Source organism: Peromyscus californicus, unplaced genomic scaffold (assembly GCF_007827085.1).
Source record: "Peromyscus californicus insignis strain IS unplaced genomic scaffold, ASM782708v3 Scaffold_2__1_contigs__length_46816999, whole genome shotgun sequence".
NCBI lineage: Eukaryota > Metazoa > Chordata > Mammalia > Rodentia > Cricetidae > Peromyscus > Peromyscus californicus.
Genome location: NW_026294540.1, coordinates 7,822,243 through 7,841,570, shown reverse-complemented (window position 1 = coordinate 7,841,570; position 19,328 = coordinate 7,822,243). Strand labels below are relative to the sequence as shown.

At 51.7% G+C, this 19,328-nt stretch overlaps 1 protein-coding gene across 2 annotated transcripts in view; it reads right to left on the bottom strand.

Moving 5' to 3' along the window:
• The window catches only part of Ksr2 (kinase suppressor of ras 2), a 379,014-nt gene that overhangs the window by 267,904 nt on the left and 91,782 nt on the right, over positions 1-19,328 (bottom strand). For both annotated transcript variants that reach the window (XM_052755170.1, XM_052755169.1), the window contains exon 3: positions 18,000-18,150. In XM_052755170.1, the coding sequence (XP_052611130.1) occupies positions 18,000-18,150 (151 nt within the window). The remainder of the gene's footprint in view (positions 1-17,999; positions 18,151-19,328) is intronic.

Here is a 19,328-nt window from a genome sequence, read left to right as displayed (position 1 = left end):
CCATCTCTCAGTCTACAGGCTTTTACAACCCAACATGGTCCAAGAAGGTATTAAAAATGTTTCTAAGCCGTGATGCCAAGAAAAAGAATGCTGAGCACATTTGTAACTTGGCATCTGATGCATGCATTAAAGGAAATTGTGAAGCCTGGAAGCAGAAAGGAAGGCTGAACAGGGTATCACCCTCCCCCTCAGGACCCAGGAAATGCCTGAAAATTGACAGGACCTGGGAGGATCCCTGTTCTGGGCTCCCCCAAGCCCTGGGCCTCCCTAGTCTACGAAGAGATTAATAGTGACATTGATAAATGATCAGCTTGCTATTTTTCATTACATTAATAATCACTGTGTTGACGACCACCGTAACACACTGTGCTGAGCCAAGTGGAGAGGAGCTATGGCCCAAAGTAGTTCATTTCTGAGGGTCAAAGCATCCAAAGAAAATGTGAGGAAGTGATCCAGCCTCCGTGTGAGTGACAGAGACTGCTCAAAGCGGAGTTGGAGGCCCTGATCCAGGGTGTGTTTATTCCCATCCGAGGTGACCACAGGGTTTCAAGGTCTCCATCCTATCTTCAAGTGTATCATAAGTTACCAAAAACAGGGAGCCAGAGGCCTGGACAGGTTCCCATCACCCTGGCCCCGCCTCTGGCTCCTTTCCGGGGCCACCAGGGGGATGTTTACCTTCAAACCTGATTGAAGGTTTAACATGGCCCCAGGGAAGAGAGGGAGATGGTGTGTGACTGGTTCTGTGTCCGAGTGTCTCCCCGTGTGTGTGTGTGTGTGTGTGTGTGTGTGTGCGTGTGTGTGTGTGTGTGTGTACATGTCCACAAGTGTATACACATGTACATGCATGTGTGTGGGAGAGAGGTGCATCGAACTTCCCAGCCTTCATCTGCTTCCCGTTAATTGGGCTGTGGTTCCCTGGGAAAACCAGACCTTGGCCATCACAAGCCTCACACCACCAACTCAGTTACAGTTTTCTGTGCCTCTTACAGAGTCTCGGCCCCTGCGGAACCTCCTGGCTTCCATCTGGCCTCATCTCTCATCTCCCGGGTTGCCGGCATCGTTCCCACAGCTGTGGTAACCCCACAGCTCTTAGGAGAAGTCCGTCTGTGGTCCCAGCCACAGCCGTCTTCACCAAGAAGTGCCCGTGATGCTGGGAGGTGTTTATCTATTTCCTCATTCATTTCCTGGCACCGAGGATGGAATCCAGGACTCCCAAGCCTGACGGGCCTGCTGTTCATCACGGAGCACTTGGAGCCACTTTTGATTGACAGGACCAAGGGTGAGGGATGGACTCTGCTGGAGCCGTAAATGTGCACAACCCAGCTCCCCTCACAGTTTCACAGACTCCCAGGTACCAGCAACGGGTAGATACCGTGAGTGAGACGGTTTCAAGGCTACCCAAAATGTGAGGAACACATCCCGCCCAGCTCTCCCAGCTAACAGATCGTCCTGATACTGAGTCCTGACTACAACGCCCCACCAGCAGCCCCCAGAACAATTTCTATTAAGGAAGGACCCTGTTATGTATGAGTTGACAGTCCCCAGCCTTCAAGTCCTCTGGGCTGCAAACACATTCACTTTGGGGATATAAATACAGTCTCTGTGACAGGCCATGGGCGACTTCTTCCGCTTCTCGGCTACGTTACAAGAAAGCGGTGGTTCAGACGTTTTCTTCTGCTCTCGAACACTAGAGGGGCTCAAGTGTGCCCCCTCCATCCAGGGAAATCGCTTCAGTAAGTTCACAGGACTGCCTGGCCCCAGACAGAACTGCCTTCTAGAAACCCGCCCCAGGCATGCTGTGCAGACACAGCCCTGGGGGTGACAAGGCACAGAGAAGAAACTCTGTCAGCCCAGTTTCTTCAGGTGTGTCATTTACAGCCTGAAGACCCCAGCAAAGGTCCTGCTCAGGTGGTGGGCCAGCCCCATGACTGAGCCCACACTGCCTCATCGGCCCCTCACGACCACACTGCGGGCTTACAGGGGATTATGCTCCTTGCAAAGACTGAACCCCCTCCATGTGCCCTAGAAGTAGCTGGGCCAGCAGGAGGCCAGGACTATACAGTCCAGGCTCAGAACCCACCCCCACCACCCCCGCCACCCCCACCACCACCACCACCACCACCCCGCACCCTACCCCCATACACCGCAACAGAGCCGTTGGCTGGCCAGGGTAGGTGAAAGAAGCCGCCAGGCCCCTTGCCTCTGCCAAACTGGGTCTGTGGTGTCTGTGCCTACATCTGCATGCGCTCGTACATCTGTTCCCTCTGCTTATTTTGGGTTTCTGTTTTAGTCTCCACGCCAGGCCCCACGTTACAGGCTAAGATGCCGATCGGCACGGAAGCCGGGGCTTGTGGCTTCTCTCCCTAATAGCGCTAGCTGACAGACTCAGAGAAGGCTTCTCCACAGATGGAGCTAGCCCCAAATCCCACCCTCGGCCCTTGCCAGATGTCTCCCAAGAGAAACAAGCCCCTGCTCGGATTGTAGATTCCTCCCTGCCTGCTTCCACTCCCTGGGAGAGGGTGCTTCTTCATCACCGTTTAATTGGCCGTTGAGAGCAGAGTAGGGAGACAGACATGGGAGCCTGGATGGCAAGATTCTGAGAGGAGGTAAGTGACAGGAAGGTCCCTTCTGAGCGGACCACAGTTGGCAGAAGCCGTGAACCTGCTCAGATATCCACAGACCAAAGCCAGCCAGGAAGAGACCAAATTGCACAGCCCACTTCTGGGTGTCAGCCTGCCAGCCAGGAAGCTCTGTCTGTGAATTACACCCACACTCATTTCCTGCTGTGTCTGGATCCAACCTTCCTCCCCACACTCTAGGACTCAGTTTCCCCCCATTTCAGAAGATTCAACCCAGGTCCCAGTTTGCATACACTGGTGCATTGCTTCCAGGGGAAAGGAAGGTTGTTAGATGGCGCTCCCTGGTGGCCACACACGGTACTGCACCCATCACAAGGCACCTCGGTGGGATGTCCTAGCAAATACACTGAAGAAAGTCTGAGGCCAAGGAGCTATTTGACCCCGCTAGGGCTTAAAGCAAAAATACAGGCCTGCCACTCAGTTCTCCGGCTCACCGCGATGATGTGGGCACAAGGTCTTTGGATGGTACCACTCAAGAAGCAACACCTGACGGTCTCAGGCACGTCACAGGTTGGCCTGGAATCAGGTTACAGAGCCAAGCATTTCTTCTCCACAAAGTGACAGACAGAGCGGAGCAAAACAAAAACTCAGAAGAAAGAAAAGGATCGAATGATTGCACTACACGGAGCCCTGATCCCAAGGGCAGGGCTGGTGCAGGGATAGGAGGTACCCCCCCCCCCACAAACCCCTGTGTGCCAACATAACCTAACAGCTTCTCTCTGGGGCTGGGAGGGAGAGGTAGTTTCAGACTTCCTTTGGGGGTGTGAGGTGGCCCCACATTCCAAAATCCCTTTGAGATGCAGCATACGTTTGCCCAAGGAAAACCAGGGACTCTCAAGTTGGGATGACATTCAGGAAGTTCTGTTCACATGGCATCTGTGTCCTGACACTCTAGAGCTGACACATTAGAGAACTCTGTCTCAAGAGCCATAGACAACTGCTTCATGGAGGCACCTGCTTGGGGGTGTGTGCTGACTAGTTTGGGGTGTGTGCTGGCTAGTTTGAGGTGTGTGCTGGCTAGTTTGAGGTGTGTGCTGGTTAGTTTTATGTGAACTTGATACACGCTAGAGTCATTTAAGAAGGAACCTCCATGGAGAAAATATCTCCATAAGATCGGGCTGTACCCAAGTCTATGTGGCATTTTCTTAATTAGTGATTGATGATGGCCCAATCCATGGTGGGTGGGGCCATCCCTGGGCTGGTGGCCCTGGGTTCTATAAGAAAGCAGGCTGAACAAGCCATGAGGAACAAGCCAGTAAGCAGCACCCCTCCATGGCCTCTGCATCAGCTCCTGCCTCCAGCTTCCTGCCTGTCTGAGTTCCTGTCCTGACTTCCTTCAGTGATGAACAGCAATGTGGACGTATGAGCCAGATAAACACTTTCCTCCCCAACTTGCTTTACGGTCGTGGTGTTCCGTCGCAGCAATAGAAACCCTAGCTAAGATAGGATGGGATTTACGCAGCCCTCTATTTGGTGCCAGCTGTGTTACCCAGGACAAGTTAGTTAAAGACTCTCTGGTCATGCCCCACATCTCTGCCTTCCCTGGGCATTTAGCTATCCTAAGTTCTGCATGAATGCCAGCTCCACACAAGCACTGCACCGTGTGCGCATAAACAGTCTACACACCACAGCCCACAGAGTTCTTTCCATCAACACCTCCCTAGGTCCCTCCCCCTAAAGGAAGTTCTTCTCCACATCCCCCCCAACCTCTCCTGTTTTAGAGCCGTGTGTGGTTTATTTAACACTTTTTTTCTCGCACACTGAGTTTTTTTTAAGGTTAACAAATGTTTCCTCTAAAGTGCCAGATAGTAAATATCTCAGGCTTTGTGGGTACAATCTCTGCCACACCACACATTTCTGCGGTTAAGTGTTAAAACATAGTAGCCAGACCTGTGGGCCCATGCCTGTGGTCCCAGCACTCAGAATGCTGAGGCAGGAGGATTGAGAGTTAGAGGATAGCCTGGGCTACAATAGAGGCCCTGTCTTGAAAACAAAAACAAAAAGCTAGCCTTAGACAACAAGCAAACAAATTGGCGTGGCAATGTGCTAATAAAACTTTATTTTAAAAAGGCAATGGCGGGCAAGGATGGGCCAGCGGAGAGAATGCTCTCACCTACTCATCATCCTCATGTCTCCCACCACCCACACGCAGGCGGCAAAGGTTTCTCCTCACTTCTTTCCCAGGAAAAAGCATGCAAATACCTCCTACCTCCCTCTGCCCCTCCAGGAGGAGGATCCATGGTGGAATCGGGTCAGCCCACTGGCTTGTTAGTTTATTGAATATTTTTGTTCCTACATTAGTTTGTAGAAAAATGAAGGGATTGCTGAGTGACCTGGGGTGACGTGTACCACCTCCCTATGCCTTGGTCCTCTTATATAAAAAGAGAATATAAAGCAGGATAAAATTAAGTGAAATCACCTTCAAAATCACCTTGGGAAAGCACGCCACACACAGGCTTCTAACATTGTTACTGTTTTTGTTTGGTTTGGTTTGCGGTTTTTTGTTTTGTTTTGTTTTGTTTTTTGGGTTTTTTTTTTTGTTTGGTTGATTTTTGTTTTTGTTTTTGTTTTGTTTTTTGCTGTTGCAGGATGGGCCTAGTATCCAGATTTACTGTCTTGTAGACAGAAGTTTTCCTGTGTCCTGCAGCTGCTCGGGCCCCAAGTAAACACACAGAGGCTTGTATTAATTACAAACTGTTTGGTCTATGGCTCAGGCTTACTGCTAACTCGCTCTTTAATCTTAAATTAACCCATTTCTATTGATCTATGCATCGCCACATGTCTCATGGCTTTACCTGTGTTCTATTACGTCTTGCTCCCCCAGCAGCGCTCAGTGTCTCCCCCTACCCCGACTTTCTTCTCCCTGTATCTCTTGGATTTCCCACATGGCTGTCTCCAGTCTTACCATAGGTCAAAGCAACTTCTTTATTAACCAATGGTAGCAACATATATTCACAGCATACAGAAAGACCATCCCACAGCGCTGTCTAAAGTGGAAGATCTATGTATCAAACAGATACAAGACAGCGTCTTTGAGGGCTGGAGCAGGTGCCATCCAGGAAGCTGCCTGGGAGTGGTGGCATTTAAGCTGCTACGTCCTGAGGCATCGTCAGGAGTTGCCAAGCGTGATAAAGTTGGCTTTGGGGAATGCAGGCCAGGGAGGGGTACGAACAGGGGGTTTGCTCCAGGAGTGAAACCCTGAAAGTTATGCTGGGAGAAACAGATCACAGGAGGCAGAGAGCACATCCACAAACCAAAAGGAGGAGGGTTCCTTCCCTTCAAACCTCTGTGGAAGCCGCACAGCCTCTTGGGTGTTGCCCAGGAAGAGAGGAAATGAAGATGAGCAGGAGGGAAATAATAACTTCCCTGATCCCAGAACAGCGCCTAACTAGCCACATCCTCCTTCTGACTCTCTCCTTAGTGGCCATGTTTTAAATGTTAATGAGCTGGGGAGAGGGCTCAGGGGGTAAGAAGCACTGGCTGCTCTTCCAGAGGACCTGGGTTCAATTCCCAGCACCCACATGGTGGCTACAGCCATCTATAACGGGATCTGATGCCCTCTTCTGGTGTGCAGACATACATGCAGACAAAGTACCATATACATAAAATAAATAAAAATCTTTGGGGGCTGGAGAGATAGTTCGGTGGTTAAGAATACCGCCTGCTCTTCCAGAGGACCTGGGTTCAATTCCCAGCACCCACAAGGCAGCTCACAACTGCCTGTAGCTCCAGTTTCTGGGAATCTGACACCTTTATTCAGACATACATGCAGGCAAAATACCAAAGCACATGAAATAAAAATGAATAAATCATTATATGCTAATGACATGCAAATGAGGGTACAAATTTGGTTCCATACCATATTGGAATGTTTTAATTTTTCCTTCCCCAAATAGCCTGGACATTTCCACATACCTGACTGTAAACTGGTTATCTAGAAAACAATGGAATGAAGTTCAAGGCCACCTGAGGCAGGACTTCAACAGTGAAGAGCTGAAGCCAGCTACAGCCCCCCTAGGTGACTGCAAAAATATTGCATTCCAAAGCAACGCCATTTTTCCCCTGCTCCCTGCCACACACATCTGCTGCGATTTATTGCTTAACTTACTTATCTTCGCAGAGCTGGGAACAGAACCCAGGGTCTTTCTCGTACATGCCCTGCAAGTGCTCTGTCACTGAGCCACACCCCCAGCTCATCAGGTCCTCTAGGCAGGCCCCATCCTCTCTCAGACCAAGGCCAGGATGTCCAGAAGCTGGAAAAGGGAAGTGCTCCCCTGCCCACCTACAGAGAGGTTTTCTCTCCCTGTGACCTGGAAGCTGGGTCTGTCCCCCGACCTGTAGGTGGTACCAGGGCTGGTAGCCTTGCCGGTCCTGTCATCTGGAACTGGCACATGGCCTTCTAATTGCTTCCTTTTATCTCTTGGACTAAGTTATTCCACCCCAGCAAGTGAGAGACACGGGGATCAGTCAGGGTTAAGGGAAAGCCATTCCCATTGCTCTGTTACCTAAGAACCTTGTCTCAAGTCAGACAGACCTGAGTTCAAGCCACTTTGGGCACTCAGCTGCTGTGTGACCCCAGGCAAAGAATGAACCTCTCTGAGCCTCATTTCTTTACATGGAAATAGAAAGCTCCACTGGAGTCCATGTGGGTGTTATGAGGACTCTGGGAGCCAGCCAGTGCTATGGTTGATGGTCCAGCCTGGGGCTTGACCCACATCAAACAAAAACAGTACTGGGTAACAAGGCAGAAACCTCCTGAGATGAGGGCAGAGCTCCCTAAGAAGGAGACTTTGAGCTGAGATTTTTAAAAAAAAAAAAAAAAGACCCAGCCAGGGGAGGACCCGGACAGCATATTCCAAGCTGAAAGAATGACCCGTGTGAAGGTCCTAGGGCAGACCCAGCTCAAGGAGGAAGCCCAGGGGGCTTGTAACAGGTGACTGAAGCCATTAGGGAACAGGGTCAGCAGCCAGGAACACAGACTTATTCTAAGACATAAGCTTCTGCTTAGGGCTAACTCACGGTCCTCAAAGACCTCTGTCCTTCCAACCATGTGGCACTAGGTCATTGTCAGTTGTACACTGGGCTCCTCTACCATTATTTCCCAGGTGCTGGGGACATAAATACTGGTACCAGCAGTGGGTGGCAGGTGCCTTGATCCCACAAGACACTTCCAGGGAAGCCTCTGATGGCTGCATCTTCAAAGCAACAGATGAGCAAGAGACAGGGACCAACGCATGACTGACCTACAAGGAGGTGCGAGTAGCCAGATGTGGAAGGCGGGCGGAGCCCTGGGCAGAATGGGTCACCAGTTTGATTATGAATCCCAGCTACAGATGTAGGCTAGGAAGAAATATTCTGTCCCCCTACAGGCCCAAACTTCATAGGTAACAATCCGTGTTCCCATTCAGGTGAGGGAGGAGGCAGGAGACAGAGAGGCAAACTTGGAAACTTCAGAAAGATAACCAGGGCCTGGGGTGTGCTGAGCATCCATTTGTCACTTGGGGAGCTAAATGTTTGGCCTTAACCACCCCATTTATACCCCAATTCCACAGCTGAGGATGACAACGAGCAGCCGGGCGATGGAGGAGGACGGACTTGACTTGCCTAGAGCACGCTCCTTCCATCTTTGATTCGGGGTTCTGTAGAACAGAATGGAGTCCTGCCCTTCCAGAAGCTTCTTCCACACTTCCCACTTCCTGACATAGCCACTGTCATGGGAGTTCTCCTCAGCCAATGCCCCGGGGATAACCTCCCAGCTCTGGATCAACCTGACTCCTGGATCCTGGTGGGAGTGGGTTTCTAGAACCCTTGTCTCTGCACTATTCTAGGTCGGCATTGGCCAGGGTGAAGGATATTCTAAGTTAGCATTGGCCAGGGTGAAGGATATTCTAAGTTAGCATTGGCCAGGGTGAAGGATATTCTAGGTTGGCGTTGGCCAGGGTGAAGGATATTCTAGGTCAGCATTGGCCAGGGTGAAGGATATTCTAAGTTAGCATTGGCCAGGGTGAAGGATAGTCTAGGTCGGCGTTGGCCAGGGTGAAGGATAGTCTAGGTTGGCGTTGGCCAGGGTGAAGGATAGTCTAGGTCAGCGTTGGCCAGGGTGAAGGATAGTCTAGGTCAGCATTGGCCAGGGTGAAGGATATTCTAGGTTGGCGTTGGCCAGGGTGAAGGATAGTCTAGGTCAGCGTTGGCCAGGGTGAAGGATAGTCTAGGTCGGCGTTGGCCAGGGTGAAGGATAGTCTAGGTTGGTGTCGGCCAGGGTGAAAGATATTCTAGGTCGGCGTTAGCCGGGATGAAGCAGTGGCCACCATGGCATAGAGGGCCACCTGCACTTGGAACAATAGAAGGCATGACCCTGAGGTGCTGACCCTATGTACCTTCCCCACCCGTCTGTCCCAACACCTTACAAAAGGTCCTCACAGTGACGACCTCAGGCCAGATGTTCTGCATGGGACTCAGAGGCAAGGACTGCTCATTGGAGGCTCCTGGTCACCATCAGTTCAGGCCACATGAACTTTCCTCAGAAAATTCATCTCCATCTGATATTATTTGTGGTTTCTCCCAAACATCTGGCCAACAGAACCATCTAAAATAAAACTAAGGAAATGCCACGGTTGGGAATGTGCTTGCCTTGGAAACCCAAAGACTTTAAAAGTCTTCACATGCCAGGCATATCGGCGTACACCTTTAATCCCAGAACTCAGGAGGCTGAGGCAGCTGGATGGATCCCTGTGAGTTCATGGCCAGCCTGGTCTACACAGTGAGTTCCAGGACAGCCAGGGGTATACAGAGAAACCCTGTCTCAAAAAAACAAAAAGTATAAAATAAATGAAAAAATTTTAAAAAAAAGTCCTCACATGAAGCTGGAGGCCTGCTCAGGAGTTGAGCACTGGCTGCTCTTCCAGGGGACCAGGGTATGATTCCTAGCACAACTGTCTGTAACTCCAGTTCCAGGATCTGACGCCCTCCTCTGGCCTCCACAGGTACTGCATGCACAATGTGCACAGACCTGTGCAGACAAAATACCCATACGCATGAAAAATAACTAAGTTTTTTTTTTTTTTTTTTTTTTTGGTTTTCGAGACAGGGTTTCTCTGTGTAGCTTTGTGCCTTTCCTGGAACTCACTTGGTAGTCCAGGCTGGCCTCGAACTCACAGAGATCCGCCTGGCTCTGCCTCCCGAGTGCTGGGATTAAAGGCGTGCGCCACCAACGCCTGGCCTAAATAAATATTTTTAAGTCCACATGTGTAATACCAGCACTGGGAGGCAGAGACAGGTGGATCCCCGTGGCTCCCTGGCCAACTAGCCCAGTCAAATTGGCACACCATCGTCCAATTAGAGAACCTGTCTCAAAATAAGGCAGATGGGCGTGTGAGGCATGACATTTGAGGCTGTCTTCTGCTTCCACATATATGTGTACATACATATGCATATACATGTGAGCGCGCGCGCGCGCGCACACACACACACACACACACACACACACACACACGCAAACTCTCTTCAACGCAAGGAAAGTTCTGGAAGTGTACTGGGCCAAAAAGGTACTCACTAGCCACTGTGGCAATGGGTCAATGGAGATGAAGAAACAGTCTCTAACTGAAACTTCTCTTAATGGAGGAGCCTAGAGGCTGCATTACTGGACAGTTTAGGAACACGGGTCCCCAGGGACAAAGGCTCCCTATCATTGGGACCCTGGTCCCCAGCACTGATGAGGCAGAAGAAGTCCTGTGGGTCGTTACAGGGTGAGTGGACGAGCCACGGGAACAGAGGGCATCCGGGGCAGGCTTCTGTCTCCATGCACATGTATCCTGAGGGGTGCTCCAGGCATGGGAGGGACCCCCGAGAGCAGGCCATGGGAAGAGGGACGTAGCATCACGCTGGCACACGCCGGTCCCTGTGAGCATCTCTGGGAAGGGAGCTGTTCTTCCCCCAGCTTTCCCCAAGTCAGAAGCAAGTCACACAATAGAGCAATCAAGACCCACTTTGTTCTCGTCAAAGGGAGTTGGTGGCGCTGCAGGCAGCTTCGGGGGTCTCATTCAAAGCCCAACTGGTGAGAAGCCACGGAGCATCTGAGGCTGGTCTATTTCAGGGCCTCGCTGCTTCCTGCTCCCGGCTGCCAGCTCTCTCCCCACCCCATACTCAGGAGGGGCCCAGGGACCAAACAGACCAGCAAAGACCTGGGGACCAGCACCCTGCTCCGACCCTCTCCCCGCGTGGACCCCTGGCCTCGTGAAGGACGTCCAGTGTCTCACCTTACTCTGGACCACTGCTCTATGCTACAGCTACCACGGCTGTCTGAAGTCACGTGACTGGCAACCATTCAGAGCGAGCCCTTTGCAGTGGCCTCTGTCCAGTGGGCACCAACCACTCACCCCCAGTAACTCTGACCAACCTTTAGCATGCCTGGGGTTCCCCACCCTCCCTCCCACCACAGGAGCCCGCCTGTCCCCCTAACTGCCAGAAGAGTCACTTATATTAAGTCGGCTCCAGCCTGGGTCCCTGAGGAAAGCCGCCAGCCGCGGAGGTCAGACAGGCTCCTCAGAGTGAGCTCTCAGTCCACGTAGGGAGGAAGGGAAAGGCAGGCAGTGAACAAGACCTTCGTATCCTGGGAAAGGAGGCCTTGGGGGCTGCCTGGCCCTTGGGTCGGGTGGCACACAGAAGGTGTCATCTGTGAGGAGCTGACCCTCTCCACAAAGCACTGACGGTGAATGTCCCAGTCTCTAGGGCTCCAGGTGACACACTTCTGTTCACTATAAACCACCAGCATAAGGTATTTTGTTACAGTCGCAGGAATGGACAACCGGGGGCCCCCTGAGAAAAAAGAAACAAGTGTGGGAAATGAAGAGAAGTCAGTGGAAGGCAGAGGAAGAGCAGATGTGGTGGTGGTGATGATGGTGATGGTGGTGATGATGATGATGGTGGTGATGGTGATGATGATGATGATGATGGTGGTGGTGGTGTTGGTGATGATGGTGGTGGTGGTGGTGGTGGTGGGTAATGGTGATGGTGGTGGTGGTGGTGATGATGATGGTGGTGATGGTGGTGGCAGTGATGGTGATGTTAGCACAGGAGTGGGTGTGACGACGTGATGGTGATAAAACTACACAGGCATTAGGGGCTCACTAGAGCATCACATGCCTAGCTCAGAGCAGGCCCTGTGCTCTGCCTGCATCATCTCACATCACCCTCACCACAAGCACGGTGTGGACATGCCCATCATCTCTCCTGCACTCGAATTACTCAGCTCAGAATCACGGCAGCCAGGCCCAAAGCCACGGCAGAATCCGAAGTCAAGTGTACCCGATTCTAAGTTCTGCACTCCCAGGAAATGATGAAGGACTGAGACCGAGGAGCCCGTGGTGGAGCTCCTGCTATACCTACAGCTCTAGTCCAGCCTACTCAAGGCCTCAGTTCGGTCCCCAGGGGCGCAAGAAAGAAATACATACACATAGACAGACACAGACAGACAGACAGATGGACGGACAGATAAAAGAAAGCAAGCAGGCTACTAAGCCAGGTGTGGATACATGTCTGCAGCCTCAGCACCTGGGACGTGGAGACAGGAGGATCAGCCTGAGCTACACAGTAAGTTTGAGGACAACCTGGGCTACTTAAGACCCTATTACAACAATTAAAAAAAAATTAAAGGAATAAGAGGTTAGAAAGGGAGAGAGCGAGGTGGCTGGTGGCACACCTTGTCCCCCTGCCCACGTGACAGTCACCACGCATTCCAAAGGTCCTGCCGCCCCCGTGGCCTGCTCCGCTTTTCCTACTACACACAACCGCCATCCGGTCACACCACGCACTGTGCCTGCTGCTGCCCTAACGGCCCCTGCTCAGTCCTCGCCCCACCCCAAACCTAACCACCACCCCCTTCCCGACCGCTCAGCACACATCTCCGCAGGGCAAACAGCATGGGTTATGCGGCAGCAGCTAGTGCTATCCAACGAGTTCTGGAATGTTGGGGCGTCGGGCGCCCCAGATCTACCGGGTTAAGCGGCCCTGGCTTGGGGACCCCTTGCTTGTTCAAAGAGTGATCCTCCTTCAGTTTCAGGCCCGGGGCTGATCCCCCCAGCGGGAGAAGCGAGCAGAGGATCCAGACTGCTCCCTCTGGGGCTTTGCAGTCACTGGGAGGGGAAGAGTCCGGCGGGGGAGACAGAGAAGCTTCAAGAAACTAATTACAGTTTTTGAAGGCAGGAGAGCGTTGAAAACAGGAAGGAACCGTGGTGGCTGGCTCGCTGCTGCCCCCTGGTGGAGAACTACGGCAGGCACCGCGCGCGGCCCTCGCTTGCAGTTTTAATTCAACCTGGTCAGGATGCTGAGGACCAAGGGCAGCAGATGTGCCTCCAGGAGGGTCCTGCTCCAGTGAGGGTGGCAGACCAGAAAACAGTAGCCATGGGGCATGCTGACAGATGTGTCCATTCATTCCCTGAGGGGCAGGAGCCTCGAGGCAGAATCGAGTCAGCCGTGCTAAGGGGAAGAAACCAAGGAGTCCACTGTGGCTGGGGTAAAATTCACCAGGACAAGACTAGGGCGAGAAGAGGTAGGAGAGGTGGAGAGGAACTCTATGGTACAGTCCTTGGGAGTCGATGAATGTCTGTGACATCCTTAGGGGTCAAGAGTCAGGGGTCAGCTCAGTTTGTGGGGTCCAGGAGGAGCCTCTGGGAAAGCCAGGCTTTGGGTCTGAGGATATGAATGGGGAGGGGCCGGGAGCTCTGGGCAGAGCGGCAAGTGTGAGATGGGACACCCAGACTTCATCTGGGATGCTGCAGGATTAGCAGCTCATCGAGTTTTTCTGGTCTGCAGAGATGGCTCGGGAGAGTGCTGAGTGGACTTCAGATCCCAGCTCACAGGTAACAACCCAGGCGTCTGGCACATGCCTAGAACCCCAGCCCTGGGGAGGGCAGAGACAGGTGGATTGCTGGAACTTGCTGCCTCCTAGTGGAGAAGCATGAGTCCCAGGTTCAGAAAGACCTTGCCTCAGAGAATCCGGTAGAGAATGATGGAGGAATACACTTGGCATGTCCTTCTGAGCTCTGTGCGCCACACAGATGTATGCGCGCGCACACACACACACACACACACACACACACACACACACAGAGAGAGAGAGAGAGATGTGCATATACCATACATACACATACACACAAATAAATAAATCTAAAATATACATTTTAGGGCTTGAAAGGAAAGTGAGAACACAGTCCATGTAGAAGTCAAATCATTAGACATCCTCAGTCCCTGGAGAGATACATGCTTCAAGCCACTGCTAGATTTTCATGGGCCAGGCATGGGGAAGAGGGTATTCAAATTATTTATTAAACTCTTACTGGGTACCAGATTTTTTTTTTCCAGAGCTGAGGACCGAACCCAGGGCCTTGCGCTTGCTAGGCAAGCACTCTACCACTGAGCTAAATCCCCAACCTTGGGTACCAGATATTAACCTTCACCCTGGGAGCACAGAGCAAACAGAGGTAGGACACAAGCCTGTGGAGGAGAGGCACCCAATGAAAGGCAAAAAATACGATGTGGTAACATAGCTACCTGTGGATATCACAGAAGGGAGGCAGTAGTGAGGAAACTCAGAGCTGGTCGCCATTGTTCCCCCAGGAGGTCTGAGTGGCAGCCACCTTGGCCCCACATGCCACAAGAACTGGGCAGAACAGCTCATACCCCATGCTGTCCAGAAGGCAACTCAGAAGCGGGACATAGCACGCTGTTGCCATGGGAACTTCAGAAGTACCTGAGATGGAGCCAGCAGCATGAACTACATTGGTGGTTTTTTTTCTTTTTTTAAGATTAATTTTAGGGGCTGGAGAGATGGTTCAGAGGTTAAGAGCACTGGCTGCTCTTCCAGAGGACCCGGGTTCAATTCCCAGCACCCATATGGCAGCTCACAACTGTCTGTAACTCTAGTTCCAGGGGATCCAATACCCTCACACAGACATGCATGCTGGCAAAACACCAATGCATATTAAATAAATATTTTTTAAAAAAATATTAATTTTGTTGTTTGGTTGGTTTAGTTTGAAGGGTTTTTTTGTTTTGGTTTGATTTGGTTTGGTTTGTTTGGTTTTTTTTTTCCCCTCTGAGACATGGTTTCTCTATGTAGTTCTGGCTGTCCTGGAATTGGATTTGTAGACTGGGCTGACCTCGAACTCACAGAGATCTGCCTGCCTCTGCCTCCCGAGTGCTAGGATTAAAGGCATGCGCCACCACTGCCCAGCTAGTTTAATTTTTTTGAGACAGGAGCTCATATGTAGCCCTGACTACCCTGAACTTGCTATGTAGACCAGGCTGGCCTCAAACTCAGAGATCCACCTGCCTCATCCTCTCAAATGCTGGGACTAAAGGTGTAAAATGTGTATTTTGTGTGCATGCAAAGATATGCATGCACATGTCTATCTGTCTGTCTCTCTCTATATATGTATATATGTGTGTATGACTTTATGCTTCATATCTGAAGGAACCCACAGAGGCCAGAAGAGGACATCGATCCCCTGGAGCTGGAGTTACAGGCAGTTGTAAGTTGCCATGTGGGTGCTCACACTCAAAGCAAGACCCTCTGTGACACTCTTTTTTTTTTTTTTTCCTTCCCGGAGCTGAGGACCGAACCCAGGGCCTTGCGCTTGCTAGGCAAGCGCTCTACCACTGAGCTATAAATCCCCAGCCCGCAAGACCCTCTGAAAGAGGCCCCTCAGCTATCCTTTCAACGCACAGATTGTTATCTTTTCAGGCCACAGCTCACCACCCCTAAGTGACATGCATGAGTGGCAGACCATGGCCAGCATTTGATAGAGGGCAGGGCATACAGTTAGGATGCGACTCTGTGGTAGAGCACTTGCCTAGCAGGGTCAAGGTTCTGGGTCCAGTCGCCAGCACCACACGTCTACAAGTGGAGACAACACTACAGATACAATAGCAATGAATCTAAAGTATCTTTCTCCCTGCCATGCCTGCCAGGCTGGGTCCTGTATCAGGAAACACGCCTCGGCTGTGTGCAGAATGCGTTCTACACGTGTGTGTGTGTGTGTGTGTGTGTGTGTGTGTGTGTGTGTGTGTGTTCGCGCGCGTGCGTGCGCATACATTGGAGGGGAGGGGCCGTGAGGGTGCAGTATAAACCAGAGCTGTTCCAGCACAGCTGGATCAAAAACATGCACAACGCCGGGTGGTGGTGGCGCACGCCTTTAATCCCAGCACTCGGGAGGCAGAGCCAGGCGGATCTCTGTGAGTTCGAGGCCAGCCTGGGCTACCAAGTGAGTTCCAGGAAAGGCGCAAAGCTACACAGAGAAACCCTGTCTCGAAAAACCAAAAAAAAAAAAAAAAAAAAAAAACATGCACAAGAGGCCGGGCGGTGGTGGTGCACGCCTTTAATCCCAGCACTCGGGAGGCAGAGGCAGGTGGATCTCTGTGAGTTCGAGGCCAACCTGGTCTCCAAAACGAGTACCAGGAAAGGCGCAAAGCTACACAGAGAAACCCTGTCTTGAAAAAAACCAAAAAATAAATAAATAAATAAATAAATAAAAAACATGCACAAGAAGCTGATGAAACTGTCCCTCGGAGAGCTAAGAAACCACCAATCTGGAGGGAACTTTCCAAAGCGGTAAAGCAACATCCATCATCGGAGTGAACATCTCCACCCGGGATGCCACTCCCGTGAGCCCACTCTACAGGTGCTCCCACCCTACAGACACTCCCACCCGACAGAGACGGCAGTGCTCAGGACTGGAGGATTATGGGAGATACGTGAAGGCTTCAGAACAGGAGACCGGGTACAGAGCGCGCTGTTAGAACACAGCCACAGAGGAGAAGGAAGCACGTGTGCTGGGCAGGAAGGTATTCCTGGGCTCACATCGTGAATTGGTGCAATTTGGGGCGGGGGGTACACGTGTACATGTCTGCACACTCATGGAGAGACCAGCGTTGACAACCGCCAATTCCTTTGGCACCACCCACTTCGGGTTTTTGTTTTGTTGTTGTCTGAGGCCGTATCTCTCACTCAGCTGGAACTGGCCGAGTGGGCCAGGCTGGCTGACCAGCACGCCGCAGGGACCCACCTGTCTAAAGCCCACGCCCCACAACTGGCTTTTTCTTAACATGGGTCCTTAAGATGGAGCGGAGGTCCTCAGGCCTGCACACCGGTCTGGTCCACTGGCGGGTCCTCCACCCTCCTGGCATATTAGCAGTCACTCCGTAAACCATAATTGCTGGTTGCATGTTTTCTAACCAGAGTTAAGCATTAACAGCCGCCGTGTTGTGCCAGACCTGTGGTCGGCGGCGCCACCTTGTGGTGAGAACTGAAACAGCGGGGCTGGTTTTTGCAACAGTGTGCAGGGAGCCCAGGAGCCCGGAGCGAAGACAGGCAAGTTTCAGCCGCCTACCGTTAATGCCCCGCTAATAAACTCGGTGGGTTTTCGTCTTTTTTCTCTTGAGACAGGGTCTCCGTATCCCACACTGGCTTCAAACTCTCCGTGTAACCAAGCATGATCTTAAACTCCCAGTCCTCTCTTTCCGACTCCCAAATGCAGGAGTTAAGAGTCGTCGTGCACCACCACACCTCATTGACAAGGCGCGGGGGGATCAAGCGCGGAGCCGCTCCGCAAACCCTCCACCAGCTCACTGAGCCACATCCCCGGCCCCGCATCACAGTTTTTGAGCGATTAATTGGAACGATCCAGGAAAAACGATGACAAATTTAGATTGTAAATTATTAATAAAGCAAAGCCACAGAAGAAAAAGAATTTTAAAGTAATATGTCTAAATAATCTTACCGGTGCTATGGGGAAAAAAAATGAGAGAGAGAGAGAGAGAGAGAGAGAGAGAGAGAGAGAGAGAGAGAGAGAAGGAAGGAGGAGAGGGAGGAGGAGGGAGGAGGAAGAAGGAGGAGGAGGGAAGAGGAGGAGGGAGGAGGAGGAAGGAGGAGGAGGAAGAAGGAGGAAGGAGGAAAGAGGAGTATATACCGGTAGGCATGGCAGGATTGCTCCAGAAAATACAGTAAAACGACAACTGTAGGTCCCTGGAGCCCAGAACCCGGGCAATTACAACCTGATTTCTGTTACAAAGAATGCACAGTGTTTTCGCATACTAAGCAGAGCTGCTACTCAGGACGCAAGACCACTTCCCAGTGTCTGACGGAGGAAGGACCCTGGCCTCCCAAGATTCCCACATCAAGACCCTAATACTCCAGGACCCACAGTGAGCCATCCTCTGCAGGGTGGCACTCAAACCCCGCCTACTTCCAAATCTCACAGCCATCTCTACTCCTGAGCTGGCTTTCCAGGGTCCACTCTTTTATGTGCTGACCTGCACAGAAAGCCTGAAGGACCGTGGACAATCCTGACCTCCTGGGCTGCTCACCTGCTGTGTGCACATTCCTGAGACAGGACAGGGAGGCGTTGAGCCGGGCACACTCCTCCCGGTTGGCGCCGTACTTCTCTACCGTCTCGCACACCTGCTCATCTGTCATCTCTAGGAGGTCCTCCAGGCTCAGCTGGTCAGGGGAGATCTCCTAAAGGAGGGGACAAAGGCAGTCAGCTGGACCTGGAACCCAAGTGCCTGGCCAGACAGAATAGCGTGGCGTTTCCATACCGCCCTCTCGTGGCACTCGGGGGAAGTGCAGAGGAAAACAGCACAGCGGCGCCTCCACACTGCCCTCTGCTGGCACCCGGGGAGAGACACCGCACTGTGCAAACACTTGAATTTGGGGGTCTCCCATTTGCTACTCAGTTAGACCGGTTACTTAACCTCTCTAGGCCTTGCTCTTCTCACTTACAAAATGGAGTTGCACACTCAGTGCATGATCAACATGATCCACACACGCGGTCCAGCTTCTGAACCCCATCGAGTCAGCCCACCCACCCCCGTTTCGGACTCTGCTGAATTTGGGCAGGGTGGACTCAGAACAAGCCAATGAGACACAAGACTTCCTCCACTCTCAGCTTCCTTCCTGATGCACCCACAGGGTCTAGGAGTCACACGGGGCCTCTAGGAGCCTAAGAGGGAGGTAACCCAAGTGCCACGGGTGGCTTGAGGCTGGAAATGAATCTTGAAAAACGGCTGAGCACCATCAAGCTAGGTGGTAAGGCTGAGGAATAATACGGAGCAAAGAAAAAGGACCTCTCCGAACACAGGAGCTGGGGACAGAAGAAGTGGGATTCCCAGGTTGCAATGTGTTGGACAGGTGGCCCTTTCCCTGCTCTGCAAACGGTCCCCTCCCTAAACAATGTCCTCAAGAAGTCTGCAAGAAAAGCCTTCATTCATAGTATCTAATGGGAGCCAAGGGTTTTACACATACATACTATATTGTTATTATTTAAATAAGGCTTGTAAATGTGTGGGTGGTGATGGGCGAGATTGTGGGCTCCTTCTGCCCTCTTGTGGCCATGACTATGTATTACAATAACATACAGAGTCGCATAAAGCAGAGTCCATAAATTCCATTTTTCACCAAAATAAATAAATAAATAATTTTTTTTAAAAAAAAAAAAGAGCTACAGGGCAAAAGCCAGAGGCCAGACAGTGACTGTGAAGTCAGGGCAGGGACGGGGACAAAAACTGAGTCACCTAGAGACGAGTAGGAACACAGTGCCGGTAAGCCTCCTTCAGCTGGACGCGCCAGGGTTGGGGGTGCAGGGTGAACAGAGAACAACGCTGTTCTAGGTTGAGCCCGGCTGCCCTGATAAAACA